General features: G+C 45.0%; 5 protein-coding genes across 6 annotated transcripts; 1 reads left to right on the top strand and 4 right to left on the bottom strand.

Moving 5' to 3' along the window:
- Positions 1-290: 290 nt before the first annotated feature.
- Eif5 (eukaryotic translation initiation factor 5) lies at positions 291-2413 on the bottom strand. The gene is made up of 3 exons (XM_076826766.1): positions 1259-2413; positions 990-1175; positions 291-896 (listed from the first exon to the last, which is right to left on the bottom strand). The coding sequence occupies exons 1-3, from the start codon at positions 2411-2413 to the stop codon at positions 774-776; spliced, it is 1464 nt and encodes a 487-aa protein (XP_076682881.1). The 3' UTR covers positions 291-773.
- A 276-nt stretch (positions 2414-2689) lies between these two features.
- LOC143376445 (uncharacterized) lies at positions 2690-14249 on the bottom strand. Of its 2 annotated transcripts, none has more exons than XM_076826776.1 (3): positions 13848-14249; positions 2904-3228; positions 2690-2827 (listed from the first exon to the last, which is right to left on the bottom strand). In XM_076826776.1, exons 1-3 carry the CDS (start codon positions 13867-13869, stop codon positions 2788-2790), a joined length of 387 nt encoding a protein of 128 aa, XP_076682891.1. In that variant the 5' UTR covers positions 13870-14249; the 3' UTR covers positions 2690-2787. The 2 variants fall into 2 exon arrangements, with proteins under 2 accessions (XP_076682891.1, XP_076682892.1); XM_076826777.1 differs by lacking the exon at positions 13848-14249 and adding an exon at positions 8093-8508.
- A 395-nt stretch (positions 14250-14644) lies between these two features.
- On the top strand, positions 14645-16749 carry LOC143376439 (cytoplasmic 60S subunit biogenesis factor ZNF622). Its single transcript, XM_076826767.1, has 2 exons — positions 14645-16037; positions 16119-16749. Exons 1-2 carry the CDS (start codon positions 15356-15358, stop codon positions 16595-16597), a joined length of 1161 nt encoding a protein of 386 aa, XP_076682882.1. The 5' UTR covers positions 14645-15355; the 3' UTR covers positions 16598-16749.
- A 44-nt stretch (positions 16750-16793) lies between these two features.
- LOC143376444 (arylalkylamine N-acetyltransferase 1) lies at positions 16794-19334 on the bottom strand. Its single transcript, XM_076826774.1, has 3 exons — positions 18932-19334; positions 18467-18736; positions 16794-17805 (listed from the first exon to the last, which is right to left on the bottom strand). Exons 1-3 carry the CDS (start codon positions 19139-19141, stop codon positions 17647-17649), a joined length of 639 nt encoding a protein of 212 aa, XP_076682889.1. The 5' UTR covers positions 19142-19334; the 3' UTR covers positions 16794-17646.
- A 203-nt stretch (positions 19335-19537) lies between these two features.
- On the bottom strand, positions 19538-21268 carry Vha36-1 (V-type proton ATPase subunit Vha36-1). The gene is made up of 4 exons (XM_076826773.1): positions 21114-21268; positions 20626-20743; positions 20054-20539; positions 19538-19974 (listed from the first exon to the last, which is right to left on the bottom strand). Exons 1-4 carry the CDS (start codon positions 21152-21154, stop codon positions 19882-19884), a joined length of 738 nt encoding a protein of 245 aa, XP_076682888.1. The 5' UTR covers positions 21155-21268; the 3' UTR covers positions 19538-19881.
- Between the last annotated feature and the right edge of the window lie 1070 nt (positions 21269-22338).

Raw genomic sequence — 22338 nt, 5'->3', positions numbered from 1 at the left:
CCAACCACCGGAATATAATGAAGGTTAAGGCGGTTTCGATGAAACTTCTTGTCCAAACGCGATAAGCATGCAGTTTTCTTTTCTAATCACTGCATTGCCGTGTGCGATTATACAATTAATTATATATTAGTAAATTATTTAATAGGAGTCGCCGTGTATTACCATGCATAGTCGTATGCGTATCATATACATGTAATCATAATAATACGATAAACTCAGTTTAGTTTAAGCAAGCGGAAAGTTACGCGTAAGAGGTAGGGGATTGTAGTGAGATTGAGAAACACTGTAAATTGCGGTAAACCATATTTATTTGAATAATTATTATTTGAATAGTAAATAGATACAATAGAGAACGCTTTTAGCAGGCCAACTTCCCAGTAACGATGGAGAACTATTAATATCGTTTTTTCTTCTAAAAAGAAACGCGTATCAAGATATAGAAGTATCGATACCGTTTTTTTTTAAAAATCTCAGTAATAATTAGGAATAATGATTATAGATAATTCGTGATCATCTTATTAAAAAAACAATTAAAAGTATTATCGTACAGATAAATATTGCTAAACTTGGGAACAGTTAAAAAATTTTATACGTGTAATGGCATTATAATCACTCCTTGGCCTAAAATAACCAAATGCTATTTATATTATGATAAGACATTGCATTGCGACTCTTTGTATCGTGGGAGAACTGATCAGTTAGTCGTCGTTTTTGCCGGACATACTTTTCGTAAATCATCTTCAATGTCCGACTACTGAGCATCCTTTCACCTTTTAAATGGCATCGATATCAAAATCATCCTCGTCATCAGAGTCTTGGTTGACTGCAGAAGGCTTCTGCGCAGGCGGTGGCTGTTGCGGTTTCAGCGATTGCTTGGCTCTATCATCGTATTCAATCTGCAAAGGAATGAAGAAACGATATAGTTAGAATTTCCTAAATTGTACACCGCCTTATTAGCGAGCGCTCAGAAGCTGTCCATTTCAACTCACCTCCAAATCGTCGTCTTCTTCCTCCGATTCAGAGTCTTCCTCCTCTGCTTCTTTTAGCCAAGTTAAAAATGGTGCGGCCTTATCATGAATTTCTTGACATAAATCTTTCGACACGTATCTTCTACTGACTTTGCTTGACCACTCGAATAAAGCTTTCTCTTCCAAAATATCAGCATCGTAAAATAGCTGGAAAATCAAAGTAACCTTTGCTGATGCGTGTTCATAACTATGATTAGCAAACGAGCCGTTTTACTCTTAATATACCTTACCTTTAAAATGCCAGGTACTTTTGGCATCAAAGCATCCTTATGCAGAGCTATTATTTGCTCGATTCCTCTGATTAGATACTTTTGCGCCCTGATGTCGTCGTGAGTGAAACGCAGCAGAAGCACGCGGTACTTTTTAGTTTGAACAGCGATGTTTTGATCGAAAAGTAACTCGGCCAAAATCAGCGGCGCCTTCGACTTGATCTCCAGGCGTTCGGCCTCCGCAACCAGCTCTTTATGGTTGTCCAGTTGGCCGGCGTCGCGGCGGCATTTCACTAGCTTGTAAAACATGTCCATCCTCTCCTTCTCAGTCTTATCGAGATCATCGCTGATGGTCATCCCCTTCGCTCCATCCGTCAGGTCTTGCAGGCGAGCTCTGACCGCCTCCTCTGACACGTCGACTGCCCAATTGTCGTCGTCCCCGTCCTCGGTCGCTTTCTTCTCGGGGGTCTCGACCACGATGTCGGTGGTGCTGGTATCGTTCTCCGGAGAACCAGATCGGTCACCATTGGCGGTAGCGGTGGTTGTTGTTGTTGTTGTTGTGATAGTGGGCGTGATGGTCGGGGTGATAGTGGACGTGATGATGGGCGTGATGGTGGCGGTAGGGGCGATGTTGTTGGTGGTGGTGGTGGTTGTGGTCTCGCCGTTGGCACGTTTCGAACGTTTGCCGCGTTTCCCTTCCGTCAGAGAGCTGCCTTGGACCGCAGGATTCGCACTTGGTGGATTCTTCAGGATGTAGGTGTTCAGCTTGTGATTGCTCTCCAGTAGACCATGATAACCGCAGGCCTTGCAACCCTGCGAGATGGTCAACTTCTTCGCGTTGACCATCAGCTCGGTCTCGGGATTATCGCAGGCAGGGCAGAGAACGTACTTTCGAATGAACCCGTCAAGGAGATCTTGCAATTTGGTGGCGTCGTGAGAACCGTTTACAATGAATCTCTCGTTTTTGAAATCGAATTGGGTTTGTGCGCCGAGCTCGCAGCCAAAGTACTTGGTCGGGTATGTGGCCGGTCGGCCGATGGCTTTGGCGACGTCCACCATGTTCACGATGACGGTCTTGATGCCGTTACCCTTGCCCTCGACTTTGGCTTGGATCCGCGGCATTTTGTAACGGTAAAACGCATCGCTGACGGTGCGGTTAACGTTGACGCTCCCCATGGTGACTGATGTTTCCGTCTCTTGCTTCTCGCTACCTTGATGTCCCTTCCAAGCGACAGCAACTTCCGGCGAGGCGTCGTTGTGAACGCGTTAGCGGATCCGCGACGGTGAGCGAGTGTTGCACGGCTGCGATTCTCTCTTTTTGGTCGCTCGCTGATCTGATCCCCTCGCCTTTACCTTAGTCTCTCGTTCAAGTAGGTAGCGTCTTTGTCCTCGTCCTTCTGCTTCTACCTTCCACGTTTCCCAGCGGCAGTTTGATTGCTGTGCAGCGACGTTGCCAGGCAATGGCTACCCGATGGTAGCTCGTAACGTGTCGAGTCAGGGTGATTTTCGTTGTCTGCGGTTAGGTGTGCCGCACTACCCGCTGACGTCAGTCACGTTTCTCTGAACGGCTGTAGCTTCCGATGCCTATTACTGCGGAGGAATAAAGAACAAACCAAATGTTAATCCCACTGCCTCTGTCCTCTGCAGATCACTGGCGAACACCCACCTGGAAAATTTTGAGGTCCTGTGCTTAGGCAGGACCAGGTGGTTCAGAAATCGTTGGGTGGTATCTTGATGCAGATATTGCCTCGGTTTGATGGGCAGAGGGGGGTAGTCTTCAATGATCATACACGCTGCCTGTCCGTTGCTTGTGCCCCTAAGAAAGCCTGGGTACCAGGTTGGTGTAGTTAACCCGCAAGTCGCTCGCAACCAACGATTATACCGTGCGAAGGAGATGATGTTGCCGTTTGTAAATCGCTTGGACAGTGTCCTACTACCACCGCCTTTGCTGTACACCGATCCTTTCCCTCTGGATGATATCCTGGATGTTTCTGAAAGCAAACGAACCACGATTACTACCCCCTGCTCGCTTGCAAACGGCAAGTGAATATTTTCGCGCAACTTCTACCGAAAAGCCTAGCACCACCACGACTAAAGACCTGTCCGAAAGAGTGGCTTTGTGCAAAAGAAATCAGCGAGCACAAACCTACGTTCAGTGACCCAAATCATCTCAACCTAAAGAACGCAACGCGCTTCCGCAGGCATCGGGATTAGTCTCACGCTCCCCGACGAGCGAAATGAATTTTTCTGGCCAGCTGTTTTGTCCATTCGCAATAAAAACACCGGACGAATCGTGAGTTTCGGTGGCAGGCCTGCTAAAAACGTTCAGGGAACAGGACCATCGGAGATGATGATTTTCACCAACGTACACGGGCTGCGGTCATTTGTGCGTGCTCGGTTGCCTCTCTTCTCGTGGAAATTTTGCCCAGTCTCGTTTACCTCGACTATTAGCGATCATCTGGCCGCTCTTTGGACGGGATCGACCATGCCAGAATCATGATAGCGAAAGTCACACGCGGGCGTGTCCGGCGAAGGAACGTTTCGTGGTATCGCCGCGGAAAACGAAGCAACGGAGGTCCTTGCTGACCGTCATTATCTCGAGGCAGAACAAATGAACTTGGGGACAAAAGATGGACGAGGCTTGGCGTGATCGGATCGTCCATGAGCTACTCGAATCGATCTTGTAATCCAGAACTCTAGAAGGGCGAAGGTGCGGGGAGCCGGAATTTAACAAGGGGATTCCCTCCGTCTGCCTGGAGGGGGTGTGTAAGGGTCGGGAATTCCCTTTCGCCTTCCAAACTAAGCGGATGTCTATTGAAGGTAGAGCTGTTACTTTTTGACCCGTCAGGTACTCGGCTAGCCGAAATAACTTCAAGCAATTGCATGTTTTATTGTCTTTGGTATAGTTTGATGTTAGCCAAAAAATGATCGAACAATACCACATTCAATGACTTGAAGTTGCTCCGGGTAGCCGGGTACGGCTAAAAAATTAACAGCTCTAATTGAACGTGGCTTGGACATCGTCGGAGGTCACTTTGACAGTCGATAGATTCAGGACACGCTGTATATCAAGCGATACAGCAGAAGCGCCTAATTAGTGGAGATTTAATGATATAGTAGAGGGAATGGGGTCGAAAGAAAGAACGTGATTCTTTCGTCATCGTGTTATCAGTGCTCCAAAATTTTCTTATCGATATACAAAGCGGCCTCGCATCATCTCGTACGTATAAACCAGCCTGTGTATTAACGGGATCACATTAATACTCGTGCTACTAAAATTAACTGCCCGCGCGCTATTTTAAGTATGCAAGCCGATACACGCTAATACTTCACTGTACTTAATTCGCATTATCGACGGGTATCGAACGAATACCCATATCACGCGGGTAACATTGAGATTTCTAGATATAAAGATTAACATTATCCGCGCACATAACAGGCATTAAAGTTACCGCGATCAAATTGCACGTATTACGATTCGTATGATAGCCATGGCCATTACGTAAGTTTGCGCGCTACACAATCCTTCCTTGGATTTTTATTGCGCCCAAATTGGACTCGTGCTTTGGCAGTGTTTCAATACAAAGACTGGTCATGGGGTCTAACACCGTTGAATTTTCATTTCCTCGTTTAACCCTTGTAGAAAACGCTGTGAATGCCAAAATTAAACATTTTGCTTTTTTTTATCTGAAAATGTTCCACGCGCGTAATAAAATGGTGTAGGTTTTGATTTTTGGCGCTTGCAGTGTTTTCTACAAGGTCTCTTCAATCGAAGACCTCGCGGCAAGAGAGGTGCAGCTCCATTTTTTTTAAATACGAAGTGTAATATATGTAAACAAAATTCTACATCGTTTGGTGCACGTTTGATGCAAATCCGACAACAAATGAGCGATTTATTGCAAATTTTGAGTCTGCAGATTTGATCAATTTGCCAAGAATAGAAATAAAAACATTTGTGTGAAAATATATATTTTTCAATTAATGTTCTCCTTTTAACGTTAAGTCAAAGCAATAGTTTTATAAGCAGTGCTTCCTAATTTACTTGAAGTTGGCGAAATGGAGCTGCACCGGCTCTTGCTGCAAGGTCCTCGATCAATTCATCTTATTCTTCGATTCCCCTCGCGCTATTTCCCACCGTTTCATGGAAATCTTATCTGAATTTCGAAGAGCTGCCCGGCGCAGTTCCAATCACGCATATACACCGCCGCCGCGTTTACTAATCCGTTGCGACGCGAGTGCCCGCGATCGGCGAAACAAGAGACCGATGGAAAACAATCGCGGTTGAGTATTAGCCGTAATTCAAGCACAGTAATTCCTGACACGAAGCCAGACGGGGCCCGCGGCGCCGTGAAACAACACTTCCGGCTGCATACGTCGAATGCAAGAGCGAAAGGAGAAGCTACGCCTCTATCCCCGAGGCTTCCGACACCGTTCTACGATTGCACGATGTAATTCACACCGTGCATCTCGAAAAACAAGAACAATTGCGCGCGGTCGGGGTTCAACGAGTCCCGCGCGGCTGGTATTCAATTTTGAGCGCACGCAATAGATTACAGCGTGCGCGATCGACTTCGATGCAGGTATCGGAACAGAGGTGTGGGTGAATCGATTCATCTGGACGACACAGTGGATTCGCCGAGATCGTTACTTTTCAGAGCAAATACCGAGGGCACATCCGAAGCATTTTATGGATTTTATCGACCTGGGCGGGGTTTGCAGTGCCTTCGATAGGTACAGGAAATCTTATGTAAAACCGCACCGTGATCCGCTTTCAAGCGATACGGCGCAACACAGCTGTGATCAGGAGAGCCCGGCTTATTATTAACCGTTCGAACAACTAAGAAGCTAATTGCTGTCCCCTCCCTCGAACGATTATAATTATTCTAAATCCAATACGCGGCGGAGAGCTTCTTTTCTCGTTCAGTTCTATACAATTCTAGCAAAGTAAACCGTAAGCCACGCGCAATGCAGGAAAAAGAACTGCCCGAGTATTTGACCAGCCCCGTCCCTTAAAATATTCATGATCCTCAAGTGCGCGGTGCAAAATAACAGCGTGGAATTGCAGTCGCGTTGGTTCTGCATCGATAGCCGTTTATCAATGCACCGACGAGTAGTGAAGGATGCACCACCCCCCCCCCTTCACCCCCCGATGTATCGATCCATTTCTAATGGAAACGGAATTTCATATCGCGAAACGGAGTAGCTGGGATTCCAAGCCGCCTCGGACGATATTCCACGGTAACATAATTTCACTGGAATGCTAATAGACGCTCGGTTAGATAGTTAGACGATGGTTAAACGGTGGACGCGAAAAGTGGATGCAGTTAACAGTCTGTTACCGAACCCGGCCGTGGTTTTAATTAAATCTTCCTCGCGACTCGGACGGTTTCGCTAATGAAACAACGAATGGGACACATTTTCCCTTCGCGAAGGGAACGGGGTTATTTTTTACCAGCCTATGCGAGTGGATAAGTCGCGGATTGTCGTCGACGTAACGGAGCCCCCATGCCGTGAAATCGTTATTTATTTTACGATCGATCGCGCGGTACAACGACCGGCAAATATGCGTTTATCGCGACCAAACAATCGTGCCGTTCGCCGCAGCGCCGCGGGTAGCCTTCGTAACGTTCGCAACGGGCGATCTGCATCGCGCGACCGGTTGGAGGAGCAAGGAGCGAGGAAATTGAAAATCGCGAGAAGTACGACGATCTCGAGGGGACGTCGCGCTCGTCCGCTTCCTTCGTGCTTCCCACCCCTGTGGCAATTCCCCAGGCTTATCAATCAGCGGACCGGGAGGCCTGCTTCGAGTCGTAGCAGGTCGACGGGAATACAGATTCCCTCATTGGGAGGCGAATAAGCTCGCGGCCCCTCGATTCCTGCGTGTTGGTGAGCGATCGCCGATGGAAGTGTCTCGAGAGGCGGACCGCTCGGCAGCGTTGGAGAGTGTTCCGTGAGAACTGGGATGACTCGGTGAACTGGGGTAGAAACGAGCAAATGAACCGGTACCGATGAGGTACTAGAGCTCTCCTCCAGCTCTAACGTACGTCTACTAATCCGGGAATCGTTGGAGGAGTAACAGTGCGTCATCCTCGGCGTAAAATCGCCAAGGGGAGCCGGAAAGTCGAGCCCTGGCCATGCCCGGACCTAACCCGAAGCAGCGTGATGCACGCGAGACCGTGGCGCACAGAATTCGATGGATATTCGCGTGATCACATTGGACGGGTAGTCCCGTGAGCGTGGAACGTGCGAAACCACTCCCATCGCAGCACGATAGAAGCAAAGCCGTGGTCACCCCGACGTCACCGGAGAGATACCAGCCGGAAGGTTGTCAGTAGCGATAACTCACTGTCACCGTCGAGCAGGCCCCGCTGCACGGCAGGGCGCATTTCGATTTGGAGAAAAAGGCCAGGGGAGCCGGTGCCGCACACGGTCACGTTGCGCCGTGTCGCGCGATACGCAAAGAGGCCACGTCAATGCACGTTACGCTGCTGGCGAGAAGGCGAAACCGACGGAGGGAGGGACGCCTGGGAAGAAGCTAGGCCCACGCAGGCTTCTGGATCCGTCTGCGGGCAGCACCTGGGCAGCACGATCTAGCAGCGGAGGCTGCCGATAGATCCCTAACTGGCACACTTCTTCTGTCCCTCGCTACGCCCGATAAACTTGAATGGGATGAACTCGTGGTGTCTAATCATCGAGGTCTCGTCCCCCACGATGCCACGTCCCAAAGATCCCGAAGGAATCAATCCACTGGCTAGCCCGAATGGCTGTTCCCTAGAGCTCAGCCCGAGGGGCGAAGATTCTCCTATCGAACGGCGAGACGGCGACGAAGGTGGAGCACGGACCGAGGATCTTTACCTGCTCGGTACAGACGCATAAGTCGTGATTTGCGACCGTGGCTGGAGCTGCTGTGTAGTGTCCGTGGTCTCTACGTCTTCCTCGAGACCCTCGCCAGGCAGGGAGAGCTAGATCGAGGAAGAGAATCGCCCGGTTTTCCCGTTGGAGGATATATCGTCGGAACAGAGTAACTCTCGCGGCGCTGGCTACGTGGACACCACACGGTACGACGGATTGCGGACGATGCCTGGTGGACGGGTGCTCTCTCTGCCGGCTAATGGAACTGGAATCGTCGTCGTGTACGCTCGCGACTCCGTTCGGCTCCCTGGATCGGCCTACTACACGGCCACCGTGCTCGCGCAAGCGTCCTCGTCGCCGGGTACGCCGTATATTGATCGGAACGTGGCCCGATCCGGACGTAACGAGCGACGCGGAATTTCTAGTACGGCGGTGGCGCGCGCCTGGACGTCAGGCAAGGTCAGATTTCAGCGATCTCTCGCCCACGAGGACCTGGTGCCATGCTGCACTCCATTTCCTTCGCCGGGGTGCCGCGAGGGCTCGGCCGGGTCAACACGACTCTCGCGTTGGGGCGCGACGGATCCGGCGGGCAGGACCGGGGCAGATTTCGGCTACCTTTGGGCACGAGGAGCACCGCACGCTGTGGACTCTGTGGCGGGGAGTATGGTTGCTTTCTGCTGCTACCGATAAGGTCGAGTTGAATATTGTTACGTTAGGAGGATAGTGGATTCTCGTTTAGGCAGAATGAGACACTGGCTGCGCTGCAAGTCGATCAGGGAAGAAATAGATCGGTGCTTAATAAAGGGCCATGGGCAATCCCAGTTTCGGCAACACTTGCCAGCGAAGACACGGTGTGGCCTCTGTTGCGCAGAACGGAATACATTAACTGTTTCTGAGTATTGATCCGAGTAGCCTGATCAAGGCGCAGACAGTAATGGGAATTTAGGAAGTGCGTAGCAGCGGAAATGTAATTGAAAGGTTCCCGTTTGCAGTAGCCACGTTGTGGAATCTTTGTGAGCACCGACGATAACGGAGGTTCTCTTATCATCCCACGGACCGCACGCACACTAGCCCCTGATCACAGTGCACCTATCTCCCGATAGGAAAACGCAAGTGTGCATCAAACTGTGTACTCGGAAAGGAGCAACATATGTATTCCCCGACTCCGATTCAGGCTTAAGGGGTTACATCCACAGACGCTCAAAACAGCACCAAATTAGAGGAATTTTTTTTGTGAGACAGAGGTTGAAAATTATTTCTATACTTCTCTCACTTTTAGGGCATGTATTAATGAATGTATTGTATAAATATTGTACAGAAATATTGAAAAATAGCCGAGTTATGTGCTCAAATTGACTAGCAGCGTAACTTGAACAATTTTTATTCGATTCGCTTGAAATTTTAATAGTATCTTCTATGGTAGATTATCTACAGAAGTACGTACGGATTTTGAGATTCATTAAAAACTTTTTTTGCTACAGGCAATTTTAGACACAATTTAGGCTTAAAATTTTAGGGACACTTTTCGGGTGAAACTGATAGTCTCTTCAAATCTCCACCATTTTTACAGATCGCCATGTACTTCTGTAGTAAATGTCATGTAAATAGTGAACATTTTTGGTTTTTTATCCTACGTCAAAGTTATATGGGACTTCTGCTAGCCATGGAGAGTGTCTTTTCAAAAACTGCAAGAATGGAAGACTTCGTCAACGCCATTTCGTTTAAAAAAAATAGTAAAAAATTTTGTTTATATCAATATATAAAGCAGAAAAGTGTTTGTGTTTCTGGGTTCACAAAACGTACCTCAGCTCATTATGCCTGACTAATCCAGACGAACGAGACTATTTTCACCAAAAAAATAAATAAATAAAAATTCTATTTGATAAAATCAGAATCTAAATTTCGGACGAAGCCGAGTAGTAAAGCTATACCCTGAAACATGTAGAATAAATCCCTTAAAAAACCTTTTTCATTTATTTTCTAATTTCGACCCCAAAGAATTCTGAAACTTACATATAATTTCCATGCCTCAAAGGTGGCCTAACCCCTTAATCGAACCCCTAAATGAAACCCTAAGTAACGCGATAAATAAAACGAACGATCCTCCCCAAGAATGGCACCCGTTTCCCATGAATATAAACGAAGTCACGACGTCCCGAATTTGCTGGACAAATGAAACTTCGGAGCAGCCCGGACTTTGTCTCGCCTCTGATAAGGAACGTACGTTCGCGATATCGGTGTGCACGAGGTAACGGGTGCGGCGGGCACAGTAACGCCCGCCTTATCCTCCGAGGCGCCCATTACCGAAGCCGAGCTGGAGGTCGGTATCGCGCGAACGAAAGTGTCGCGGCGCGCAACAGATCGGCGGTTATGCATTTCAGAACATTTATATTATCTATCCCGCGGCTCTGGCGCACCATGCATTATGCATTTTCTGGTCGCGATCAATCTTGCCCGACGCGCGGAAACGATTCGGGCAAGGCCAAATCTGCGCCGTGGGGGGGAGAAGATATATTGTGCTCGGGACAGATCCGTCGCGACGATACGGCATGCGACTTCTTATGCAAATGCGAGTGCGCCCGTTCCCAGCCCCCGCTGCGGGGGTGAAGGTTCCGCTGAGCGTTGCCGAAGGAGCACCGCGGCGCCCAGCGTGCCTCTCGCGAACCCTTCGCGCGACGTGGACGCTCGCGATACGCGAGCTCCCTCCGCGGAAACGATACCTGGGGGCGATCGTGCGCCGATTAAACGCGACACACAGAAGCGTATTGAATAACCGAATCGATCGGGCGGTTAGCGTGATTGTTTACCACAGCCACTTTAATATTCAACGCTCTCCACCGACTTTCACTTCGCGGAGAAGTTACGTAAGCCGCGAGCCCGGCTTTGAAAGAAGTAATCTTTCGAGAAAGCAGGTTGCGAATAATTTTGCGATACATCGCCGGTGGTTGTTACTATTCGTCGGGGTGTAGGGCGCCGCGATAGGAATTTTTCAAGCTCGTTCCGCTTGGGAATACTAGCTGAACGTATGATGGACCAACTTTGTTTGAATTTATGAATGAACGCGACCACGTGATTGGATGCAAGCTAGATAGCACGTGGCGATAGGGGGAAGCGTTTGCAGGCGCGATGGAAGAATTCCACGCGATCTGGTTTCGTATACTATCAGGTTGAGTTATCAAGTATGCGGTAGAATCAGAAGAAAATTTAGTTCACCCAGGCCACTAATTCTGACTGTAGCTTGTTGCATAAATTTCGGTATATTTCTGCGGCGTGACCAATCGCTGAGCTACTGTTTCGTATTGTATCGGATTGTTGAATTTGTTCCGAGTTATTTTCCAGTGCGTCGTAATCATACTAAGCTGCTCGCGCAAAGGAGGAGGAAGACGGTATCGATCGGTTAGGAAATCGTTAATCAACGTCGCTGCTACGTTATCAGGACTTCTCATTGTCCAGTGTTGACGTTCGTTTGAAAGTATGTAGTTCCAGGGAATCGATTTCGGGTTAAAGGCGCCGTTTGAGAGCCCCTGGGAACTGATTAAGAGGTATTATTTTGCATCGCTATCGGACGGCTATGCATGCTGAAGGGTCAAAGCAGGCCATCTTAAGCCGCAGATAAATGAAAAAAATACTACGAGTGTTACCGAAGGGAGCCAAAAGGTCTGATCGGTCGGAGACTGTTCCAGGAATCTGTTTCGAAAGCATACTTTTCTTTCCAACGATCGGGGATCACGCGATTCCAGCGCGCGGTTAAGACACTAGCGTAGGTACCTAAATCCATGGATCATTTGTAAAATTTCATTAGACACGTTTAGTCACTGTTTACCATTTTAATTGCCATTAGCATGAACAACTTAATCACTGATATTTTCCTTTTCCCAAAAACTCAGGGAATACTTAATCGGTTTCCATGATTTAGCTCCATTTCTATTGCATTCAAAATGGTCGTATTATCGAAGAAACTTTCACGGCGTTGTTTACTGAACAGTTTAAATTCAACTCAGAGGCAACGAATCAAAACATAAATACCGCACGAACAGAAGGAACCTATACTTCGAATTACGTGTTAACCTTTCGTGATCCCGCACCGAATCGATTTCTCCGTGCTCGATTTGATTTCGAAATAGAGATATTTCAAGATACGGCCGATTGTTTATTGGGTATGTAAACAAACATGTAGAAGCGAACGATATATTTTTTAATTAATCGTACCAGCGACGGTCTTATTAATCGTTTATCACTGTTTTACTTGACTTCAGATTCTAGATCATTTTGAAGATGTTTCCTACGTTCCTCGATTCAATTATACAAATTCTTCCGCGAGACTTATCTAAATTTTAAAATAGACGCTATTATCTGTTATTCGAATATCTATTTCAGGCATCTTCGATCTAGAAGACTCGGCAAGAAAAACAAAAATAGCGACAGACGAGATTTCCGTCGCCGCTTTCGAATTTCGCAATATATTAACGTAGCGTACACGTCGGTAACCATGTTCTATCGTGTAACCCATAAAAAATGAAAAGAAAAAGTTACATTGGTCGCGATTGCAATAGATAAAAATGCCTCTTGGTAAAATGATAAAATGGAGAGCAATTTCGAAAAGAAATCGATCTTGATATTCGATCAGCAAAAAGTTCAGTCATCCTAGACTCCATAGCATCATCGTTCAAACGAATACATAAATTTGTAGTTGCATTTCAAATATATAGATGGAGAGGTTAAATAATGTCGAATAATACCGTAGACACATATTTAATTAATCGATATACACAGGTTGAGTGTAAACTGCATTTACACGCGAGTGTAAATAGGCGCGAAGAGAAATTTCCCTTCTAACATACTTTATCGATTCAATTGGTAAACACTCGACGTAAACGATACAAAAAAAAAAAACACGCCTTTATGTCGAGGGAACAGGTTCAATCACGATGAACGTACAAAGTACGGATGCTCGTCTCGACGTAATAAGAGAAGTCGAAGGCGCTGCGTTCGTTTCGATAGACACGGTACGATATTTCGTTGCCACAGAACGTAGCGATACGAATTTTTATATTCTACCAATAGTGTCAACATGGAAACCTACACTTCGTCCGTACCGGTTGTGCCAAAGAAACTTTCGTCCTCGATAAAGTTGATTCTTACACTTGCTAATCGCCAGATGACGTTGCAATTTACACTCAACCCGGAAATGAGTATTACAATTACACGCGATAAATTTGGAAGAGATAGAGCAATGTAGCAGCTCCAATCCTCGTGTACCACGTACACACATACGATAATTGTATAGAACTAACGTTAACTTCATTCAATCATTACGATACCATAGTTTCTACGAACATGCAACTCCGTTTCGTTTGTTCTTCCGCGCAACCATCGAAAAAGGGCGAGAAACGTGATCCATTGGGACACGTCGATCGCATGCACGTTATCTCGTCTCGCTCGCACGGGCGGACCAGCCGTTTCGGTTCACTCAATAATTCGGTTCGCAATATCGATCCATTGTTGCGTCGCGGATGTAGAAAGGAGGGGACAAAACCGATGGAACAAAGGGAGACAGGTTGCTATAGAGTAAGAACGTACATATGGGAAAGGAAGGCGGATAGGAATGTTCGGATTTCCATAGAAATGAGCCGCTGCTCCGCGGATCGAGCACGTTCTCGTGTCCAAAATGGCTGGTCGCTAAAATTAGCGTCGGAAAGGAACGAAACGATACCGGATAGGACGTTGCCGTCGCTACCTATGCCCTGCTTCCACTCACCTTGACGTCGAAGAAAAGTCATATAAAATGGTATCGCCCTGCTGGACGGCCGCCTTCTAGCGTGAAAATTGAACGGTGGTCCGTGGGTGTATCGAGACAGATGGATCGCTCTGTCGGGTGCACCCCAGTGTCTCGTTTTACGTCTTTCTACGATGTGTCGCCACACGAAAGTCGGTCGGGGGAACGGTTCAAGTCGCGGCGACGTGACACCGTCTGTCCAATGCCTTCAACTTTTCCTCGCTGCCCTTTTCCCCACTCAATGGCAAACTATGCTTAGTGCCGTCGGATTCTTACGTCCGCTCGAGCTTTCCTGCGGCTTTGCGTGCTCTTGTGCTCTTCCTGACTTCCTCGCTTGCGACGTGCACACGAAACGTTCCGGCTTCTGAGACGGCTACTGTCTGAATACAACTGCAAGTGCTTCGAGAAAACAGGGCCGTAAGCATGGCTCCGCGACTCCCCGAAATTGATAGCGGCGCCTCTACCTTCCACACCAGTCGTTTTTTCCCGTGTAATGTCACGTGATCTACTGATATTACAGCTAGTGACGCAATAAAGGCTTCTCAGCTCCACTTCGGTTGTATCTTTGAGAACGATTCCGATAAAAGTTTCAGATAGACTTGGGGAAAAATTAATATGTTTCCTCTCTCTTGGGGCCGACTTTACTGTTTTCCTTAGCCATGCGTGTTCTCTTGAGCTTGTGCGTATCTCCAAGTACATACACACACTACCCCTCCCTCTTTCATCTCTATTTTTTTTAAGCATAAAGCTTGGAGGTTAGGTTTGATAGGAGCATTATGTAGCTGTTTTTGTATTTGTTGCGCAATAGAGATATCATTCTTGTTGAACAGTATCATGCGAACATGAGAATGTAAAAATTGATATGCGATAACGAGAGCTCACTGCGATTCGAACGATTTGAAAAAAATGGCGGCACTGTAATCGCGTTCAATTATAGATTACGACCCATACTTGCAAAATTGGGATGTTTTGAAAATTGCCTTTATTGGGATCGGTTGAGAGGTTAGCATTTTGATATTCGATACTTTTGCAGCGGTTTTATAAAATTGTAGCAAAATCAAGTACACAACTTTTTGCTAATGATTTATTAAAAGATCCCCTGTAGGAATACAAAATTAAATATTAATTATTTATTCGCACTCTGATGCAATATTAAACGGCATTGTGATACGTCAAACGAAACCGTAAATACTTGTGGACCGAGTAACATAACCTCTCGGTCAGTGCGAAACGTAACTGCGCACGTGACGTGCATCGCGGTTTTCATTGCGTATAAATGCATCGATTTATATTAAATACAATTACCAGTGTTACGGATATTGTTCATATTTATTCATACTATGTTAATTAAATCGTAGTAAATGTTACCGCAGCATAGTTTATATACAACGTCGAGTTTTTATCAATCGAAGACAGCACACTTCGGAAGCCGTTAATTACTGTTGATTATTACTTCGTATGCGTAATATATTAGAAGATATCGCAAAGAAATGACTTCGCCGTTTACTTGCATCACGTGCCATGTGGGATTCCGAGATCTGGAAGTGCAAAGGCAGCACTACAAGTCAGACTGGCACAGATACAATTTGAAGAGGAAAGTGGCCGAACTGCCTCCCATTACCGTGGAAGAATTTCAGAAGAGAGTGATCGCGCAAAGGAACAAAGACGATAAACAAAGGGAAGGTGAAACACTCAGCTGCAAGATATGCAAAAAGAATTTCAATACTCAGAATCAATATGAGAATCATTTATCCTCCAAGAAGCATAAGGAGAAGTCTGCGAGGCACGACAGTATTTCAGATTCCATGAACGAGGAAGCGAACGGCGACGCTGATTCTTTACCTGATCCTACGATGTGTAAGGACATCAGAAACGAAGAGAGCTCTAGTAGCAGTGGCAAACCATCGACCGACGATATGGAAGCAGAGTCGGACGTAGAGTCTATAGATTCGGACGAGTGGATCGAAGACACCGAGAATCCCGTGAAAAATAATGATTGCTTATTTTGTAGCCATCACAGCAGATCTTTGGTGCGCAACTTGAAACACATGACTATGGCGCATTCGTTCTTTATACCGGATCCTGAGTATTGCATGGATATCAAAGGGTTGCTTACTTACCTCGGAGAAAAGATTTTCGCAGGATTCTTGTGCATTTGGTGCAACGATTCTGGTAAGCAAATCCAAACTTCTGTTTGGTAGGTTTTGTAATAACGAGTAGTCGATTAATTATGTGTATATAACGAATTAACAGGGAGAAGTTTTCAAAGTGCGGAAGCTGCCAGGGCACATATGATCGATAAGGGGCATTGCAAAATGTTGCACGAAGGAGATGCGCTCGCGGAGTATGCAGAATTTTATGATTATTCGTCCAGTTATCCTGACGCAGAGACTAGCGATCTGAATACGGAGGTCGAAATACCGGAGTTAGACGACAGCGACTATCAACTAGTATTACCGTCAGGGGCCGTTGTTGGTCATCGATCTCTGATGAGATACTATAAACAGAACTTAAATCCAAATAGGGCACTCGCAGTGCCGAAAAGCGAGAAACTACACAAACTTTTATTACAATATAGAGCGCTTGGATGGACGGAAACGCAAAAGGAGTCTGCTATTAAGAAGGCCAGGGATATTAAGTATATGCAAAGAATACAGGCCAAATACTCTATGCAATTGCAATTGAAGGCAAATAAGCTGCAAAGATACTTTAGACCTCAGGTAAACTTCTAGATCTCACTGTTGTATGTATAAATATTATTGCGAGACTGCATTCCCATTTAAATTATATAATTCCTATGAAGATTAAATTGTTAGGCATGCTTATTGCATTGTATATTTATACATTTATTGCCGCAAATAAAGTTGTACTTATTTAATTGAAATCTGCATTTAATGGAGAGTAATGTCGGACAAGAGAAGCCGCGGGTCATTATAAACTTTAATATTTATTTGGCGGATATCTTTACAAAATAACTTGTAATATATTTTCGTAACACGCGACACCAACAAAAATATTCCTTGTAACTTTCACTTTATACTCATGTGGACCCATTTATCCAGTAATTCCTGTAACCATGAGTTAAATCACTGTTTTCGATATATCGTTATACACGGATCTAGAAAATAATCCGTGTCCTCTGCGCCCATGCGACGGCTGTAAAAAAATGCGCACACAATCGAAAGCGACGAAATACTGTGTACCACGCGTATACGATATACTTTCAATTTACCACCATCGAACTGTAAAATGTACAGGAGAGTTAACAAATGTCAAATTACAACACTTGACATACGTTGGTATTCTTTTGTAACGTTCGCAGACGTGAATTTTGTTGGGGCATGTTCCGCCACGTAAACCGGAGCAGCGAGCGTCGCGAGCCCGTTTCGAATTAGCAGAATGTAGAACAAAAGTCCAATGAACGAAACGCTAAGTGGATCTTTATTCTAGCATTTGTCAACTCTATTGTTCTTACTGTTTCTTTTTGGATTTTGTTTCTTTTTTTTTCTTCCTTAACAATATATCATTCAGAACACAGGCGAGGGTCAGCAACCGATGCTTCGAAATTTTGAATACGTTCTACGTGAAACACGCGGTCCGCCCTTCTTAGATACGATTAGTTTTGTAAATTCGTCTTTAAGACAAACACACATTACAACGAGAGCTGTTATTGTCATACAACGATACACATAGTTTACTCTACTGCTCTTTCGTAACATTTTTTCGGCTGATTGAAGATTTCTCGGATAACCTTAAAGAATCTCGTCCCTTCGCTTTCCTCTTAATTCAGTATCTTTACCATCAGCTTCAGAGCTTGATGAGGAGGAGCGGGTCTGATCGATTCGTCGAGATCCTTGTACAAGATTTCTGCCTCCACCTGAAAACCGTGTTTCAAGCATACTTTCTGGGAAAACATGCCCGTGGCGTCGGCTTTGAATACCTGTAAACGCGTGACGAATTAAACCACCTGCCAGGGAACAATTTACTTCTCACACAGAACATTTACATACACTTCGTACGAAGTACACCGCGTGCAAAGGTACCTCTCGAGGAGGCAGCGGGTGCATTGCAATTACATCTTGGTAAACGAAAATCATCCCATGCAAATTAATCGAAGAACATGCTGAAAGATAACCGAAATGTGAGACACCGTTGGACGATCACGCTTTCTACGACACCGTCGTGCTAGACACACAGAGGCAGATGCATGAGAGTCCGCTTTGCAAAAGCTTTATCCACGATGTACTAAAAAGTCGGTTCGAACATCGAAGCATGAGTACCGTCGAATCGTTTTGGCGATTGTGTGTACGAAACGAATACACTATTAAGGAGGTAAATGAATAGTCAAGTTTTGGAATTGTATATTATTTATTGGTATATTTATCAGAAGATTGCTGGGTATTAAATAAGCGAGACGGAATAACTGCAAATTATAATTGAAATTTCAGGATGTGCTGTAAAATTAGAACACGCCTTACGCTAGGGACATGATAAAGGTCACGAGGTCGACGATTCTAAATGAGCGAGATCTTTTTCGTTGAACTTAAACGCATGCATCAGACATTTACGATACACCACGATAGTTAAGCTCGCTGAACTACCTTGAAGCCGGCATTTCTCGCTGTTTCTATACTGTCTGCCATCAGGATGTTTGCCAAGCCCCTGCCGCGGAAGTTCGCACCCACGCTGAGGATCCGACACTCGAACAGCTCGTCGACATTGTACTTGGAAAAGAGATCGATTTTCTCATTAACTTTATAGAGCAGCCCAAAAATTATTTTGAACTTCTCGTCGCTTAGTTCCGCCAGTCGGCGTTCAGCTTCTTCGCGTTCCCCCTTCTTCAGGATCCCGTTCAAAGCCATACCTGCTATCTGATAGGACAGGTCTTATGATCGACAATGAACTTAATCTTCAAGGTCCGTGGACCGCGGAGGGAACGTTCGGTAGTCAGCAAAAAAGTTACAATAAGTAGAGTGTGTGAAACGAATCGTCGGGAGGGGGAGAAACATGTCGTCATTCTATTACAATGATGGAGATTCTACAGGCCTTTCTTCGGTGCCACTTACCGTCCCATTTTTATCCACCAGCATCCGCGAGTATCCCTGCTTTAAAGTGAGCTGGCAGTGTCTCTCCAACTCGAACTGGCTTTCACCTTTCTCACAAAGCCCGACTGCATGGTTCAGCGGCTCGTCGGCAAAGAAATTCCATTTCAAGTGGTGGATTGCGTCCTCGAAACGATTTTCCGGGACTTGCACGACCGTTAAATGATCGGACATCTTTGGGGGTGGTCACGGCACGAATTTTCCGCGCACTGAAAGGATTTTCCACGCGCGCACCACCTTTCAGTAGGGAGAGCTGGCTCATATGGGAAAAGGTCCATATATTGATTGACCCAGTTCGAGAAATTCACCGGCTAAAGTGATTATGCATCCGTCTTAATTATTCCTAAAGCGGAACGCCCGTTCCGGGTACTAACGCTGTGTCTATAGAAATCCATAACGTTTGCATCACCTTCGAATGCCAATAGAATCCATAATTAAAAAGAAACACGCGTTTACGGTTTGGAGCTGATTAAATGGCGTGCAAATATTACCAACTGAAGATGCGCGCTTTAATTGTGGGATATAGCGATTATAGGACGATGGAGAAGAATATAAACATGGACGTAAATCTATACGTATATGTACATGTTTATTAGTCATCATTTCTTACCGAATACTTGATTCTGTAACCTTCCGTAATGTATCCTTATCAATATAGTAACAATAAGAATACTTTGAATTGCGTTTATACATAATAGCTGGTTCAACAAAGCCTGCGATATCGCGATCAATGGGAGATCTATCACGCCACTTAGCTGTACTGTGAAATTAGTATTGTCTAAGGATTTTTGTGAGAGGACTAAGTTGTCTTATTTCGTCATACTTCATTGGACTCGCTCTTTAACACATTCGCTCAGAATCGGAACATACTTTGTTTAATACTTTAGTGTGTGGAAACAAGCTATTTACAATGTTTAGAATAAAATATCGTCGTCTCCTTCATCAAGCATGTTTGGAGTTTCTACTTCTCTCTCAGCAGCTCTCATTGCTTTTCTAATTACTTCCAGCTGAAAGAATAATTTCAATATTTGTGCATGTTCTCCATTGAAAACTAAGGCGCTGTAATTTTCTGCATGTAAATGTTACCTTAGCTTTTGCCAGCTTCTTCTTATCTTGTATCTTCTTTAACCGATAGAACTCTTCTCTCTCCAGTTCATCCAGCTCAGAAATTATATAGGCAAGAGTTCTTTCAATTCTCGGAATGATAACGTGCTCGATAGCATTTACACGACGGTTTGTGATCTTAATAACCTCGTCCAAGGTCACGAAACTCGTCTGCAACGACGCTAACTCTACTAATAGCTTCACCGCTCTTTGATAATTCTTCTTCAATTTTGCCAGCTGCTGGCCACCACGGGCCAAACCTGCTAATTCGTACGTGTCCGTGCCATCTTGGTACGATTCAAACACTGGAAGATTAACACCAGCGACGTTATCTTTCTTAGAACGGATTTTAATTTGTGCTTTTGTCACATTCTGTAGAACTACTTGATTGAAGTCTCCAGTCGCAAACTTCGCTTCGGCTAAGGAGAAAGCTGCTTCTTTCATCACTTCTCCCATCAGCGTCTTGGTCTAAATGGAAAGGCAAGAGAAAGAAAAGCATTATAATGCACAAGACAGATGATCATTAACGGATGTACGCGCAGTACATTTTATACCTCGATAATTTTACCCAGAATCATTCGGAAGCGCATTTGCAATGCATCTGCCTTTTTCTTCAACAAACCATGACCTTTTTGTGCTCCCTGTAAACGGGATTTCATTAACATTTGGGCGCTGAAAAAGAGAGCACAAATATTAATATCCAATGTTAGATTACTCATAGTTATAGAATGTTTATCTAACTGAAATCATGTGACAGAACAGACAAAATATGCAAATGAATCTGGGAACCTTCGTGTGACAATTATGAAATATAATCGCGATACCTTATCGAATAATAATGCATCGATGATATTACGGTATATTCAAAAACGCGATTTAAACGTTTAAAAGTCAATGTGTGATAGGGTTACACCCATTTAATGACGGATGTTCGGGGGTCGATATAATTCGGTCGAGAACAATAATGGATACGAAATAAATGAAAAGTGGAATCGACGAACAAACGAAGAGTGTTTAAGCAATCTGTGCAGGAAATACTTACCCCCGAGAGGGAAAAATTGCAAGTTTATCTTTTCCAGACATAGCTGCGAGAACTATCAAGCAGACAGGAATGAGATTGATCAGCTGACTCGCGGGACCGGAAACTTCGGAGGCAAGTGGAGTTGCGCTTGGTAAACCGCGAAACTTTGAAACCGATAAGATAGGGCGCTGGCTTATTAAACATCACTTTCGCGGACATTATGAAAGTTTCAGCAATGACACCAGGCATATTTAGAGTTTCTTTGTTTCTCTCGATATTGAAATATTACGTTTTAATTCATCGAGTATGCGAAATAATTGAACGTTGAAATTTCCCCATATATTTCAACATTACTCATTTCATAAACTACTCAATTTCAGTAATTCCATTAAAAATTCATCAGATTAAAGTAAATATTTCACGTGCCATGATTAATTCAATACAAAACCGAAAGTAAATAGAAATCGAACGATTCTCAATGGCGCAGAACCATGAAACTCGCTACTCGTTTGAAGAAATGAAAGCTTCTTTTATACAACGATTAATAAAAGAGGATCGTTGTTTTTCCATTAAAGATAACGATTCGAAGGATACGTTCAGAATAGACGTGTGCGCTGTCAATCTGCATAGCACGCATAAAAGTTGTTGGCAGCCGGGAATAATAAGAAGAGCTTGCGAGGAAATACTCATGAGAATGAATATTAATCGTCTTTAAATACATAGGTTTGTACGTGGTTAATTAATATGGAACGAAGCAGAGCCATTCTGTTAGATCCAGTATAGAATTATTTCCTTGCAGTGAACTGCTGACGGCTTTAAGAGAAGCAATATGATTCACGTGCCAGATATTTCTAAGGATTTTATTTTAAATAAGGCGGTTCGGGAAGCGACGAATATTTTACTTAAGCCATACATGCCGGCAATGCTATCGGAGTCCTGCCAAACTCCGAACATTTTCGAAAGTCAATACGAAATGATGCACCACATTACACAGAGCTGTATATCAAATTCGCAAGATTTTTTACTCAAAATGGCGACGATCGCGTGGGACTTTCTGAACGTTTTAAACGCATTTCAAAATAATGTCACGAGCCAAGTTGTGGGAGAAAGCGATGTGGGTCCTCTGGACTGATATCAATAAGGGAGAATTCAATGGGATGAATTTTGGTACTTTCAGTGCAGCTTCTATCGCGGATAGTGTGAATTGACGGCCTTACAGCAGGGGAACAAGTATTTAGCGCCGAGA

The sequence above is a fragment of the Andrena cerasifolii genome, chromosome 14 (assembly GCF_050908995.1).
Source record: "Andrena cerasifolii isolate SP2316 chromosome 14, iyAndCera1_principal, whole genome shotgun sequence".
NCBI classification, from domain to species: Eukaryota; Metazoa; Arthropoda; class Insecta; order Hymenoptera; family Andrenidae; genus Andrena; species Andrena cerasifolii.
This window is presented reverse-complemented; position numbering and strand designations above follow the sequence as displayed.

What these genes read in the sequence shown, in the direction of transcription:
- LOC143376439 (XM_076826767.1), top strand. Translation starts at nt 15,356, where the DNA reads ATGACTTCGCCGTTTACTTGCATCACGTGCCATGTGGGATTCCGAGAT. An exon ending in CATTTGGTGCAACGATTCTG is followed by an intron (nt 16,038 to 16,118) that starts GTAAGCAAATCC and finishes ACGAATTAACAG; the next exon opens with GGAGAAGTTTTCAAAGTGCG.
- Vha36-1 (XM_076826773.1), bottom strand. Translation starts at nt 21,154, where the DNA reads ATGTCTGGAAAAGATAAACTTGCAATTTTTCCCTCTCGGGG. An exon ending in TTCTGGGTAAAATTATCGAG is followed by an intron (nt 20,540 to 20,625) that starts GTATAAAATGTA and finishes CTTTCCATTTAG; the next exon opens with ACCAAGACGCTGATGGGAGA. An exon ending in AGAAGCTGGCAAAAGCTAAG is followed by an intron (nt 19,975 to 20,053) that starts GTAACATTTACA and finishes TTATTCTTTCAG; the next exon opens with CTGGAAGTAATTAGAAAAGC.
- LOC143376444 (XM_076826774.1), bottom strand. Translation starts at nt 19,141, where the DNA reads ATGTCCGATCATTTAACGGTCGTGCAAGTCCCGGAAAATCGTTTCGAG. An exon ending in TGGTGGATAAAAATGGGACG is followed by an intron (nt 18,737 to 18,931) that starts GTAAGTGGCACC and finishes CTGTCCTATCAG; the next exon opens with ATAGCAGGTATGGCTTTGAA. An exon ending in CGAGAAATGCCGGCTTCAAG is followed by an intron (nt 17,806 to 18,466) that starts GTAGTTCAGCGA and finishes ACGCGTTTACAG; the next exon opens with GTATTCAAAGCCGACGCCAC.
- Eif5 (XM_076826766.1), bottom strand. Translation starts at nt 2,413, where the DNA reads ATGGGGAGCGTCAACGTTAACCGCACCGTCAGCGATGCGTTTTACCGT. An exon ending in AAGTACCTGGCATTTTAAAG is followed by an intron (nt 1,176 to 1,258) that starts GTAAGGTATATT and finishes TTGATTTTCCAG; the next exon opens with CTATTTTACGATGCTGATAT. An exon ending in AAGAAGACGACGATTTGGAG is followed by an intron (nt 897 to 989) that starts GTGAGTTGAAAT and finishes ATTCCTTTGCAG; the next exon opens with ATTGAATACGATGATAGAGC.
- LOC143376445 (XM_076826776.1), bottom strand. Translation starts at nt 13,869, where the DNA reads ATGACTTTTCTTCGACGTCAAG. An exon ending in GACTTTTCTTCGACGTCAAG is followed by an intron (nt 3,229 to 13,847) that starts GTGAGTGGAAGC and finishes GTTTGCTTTCAG; the next exon opens with AAACATCCAGGATATCATCC. An exon ending in AGGACCTCAAAATTTTCCAG is followed by an intron (nt 2,828 to 2,903) that starts GTGGGTGTTCGC and finishes ATTCCTCCGCAG; the next exon opens with TAATAGGCATCGGAAGCTAC.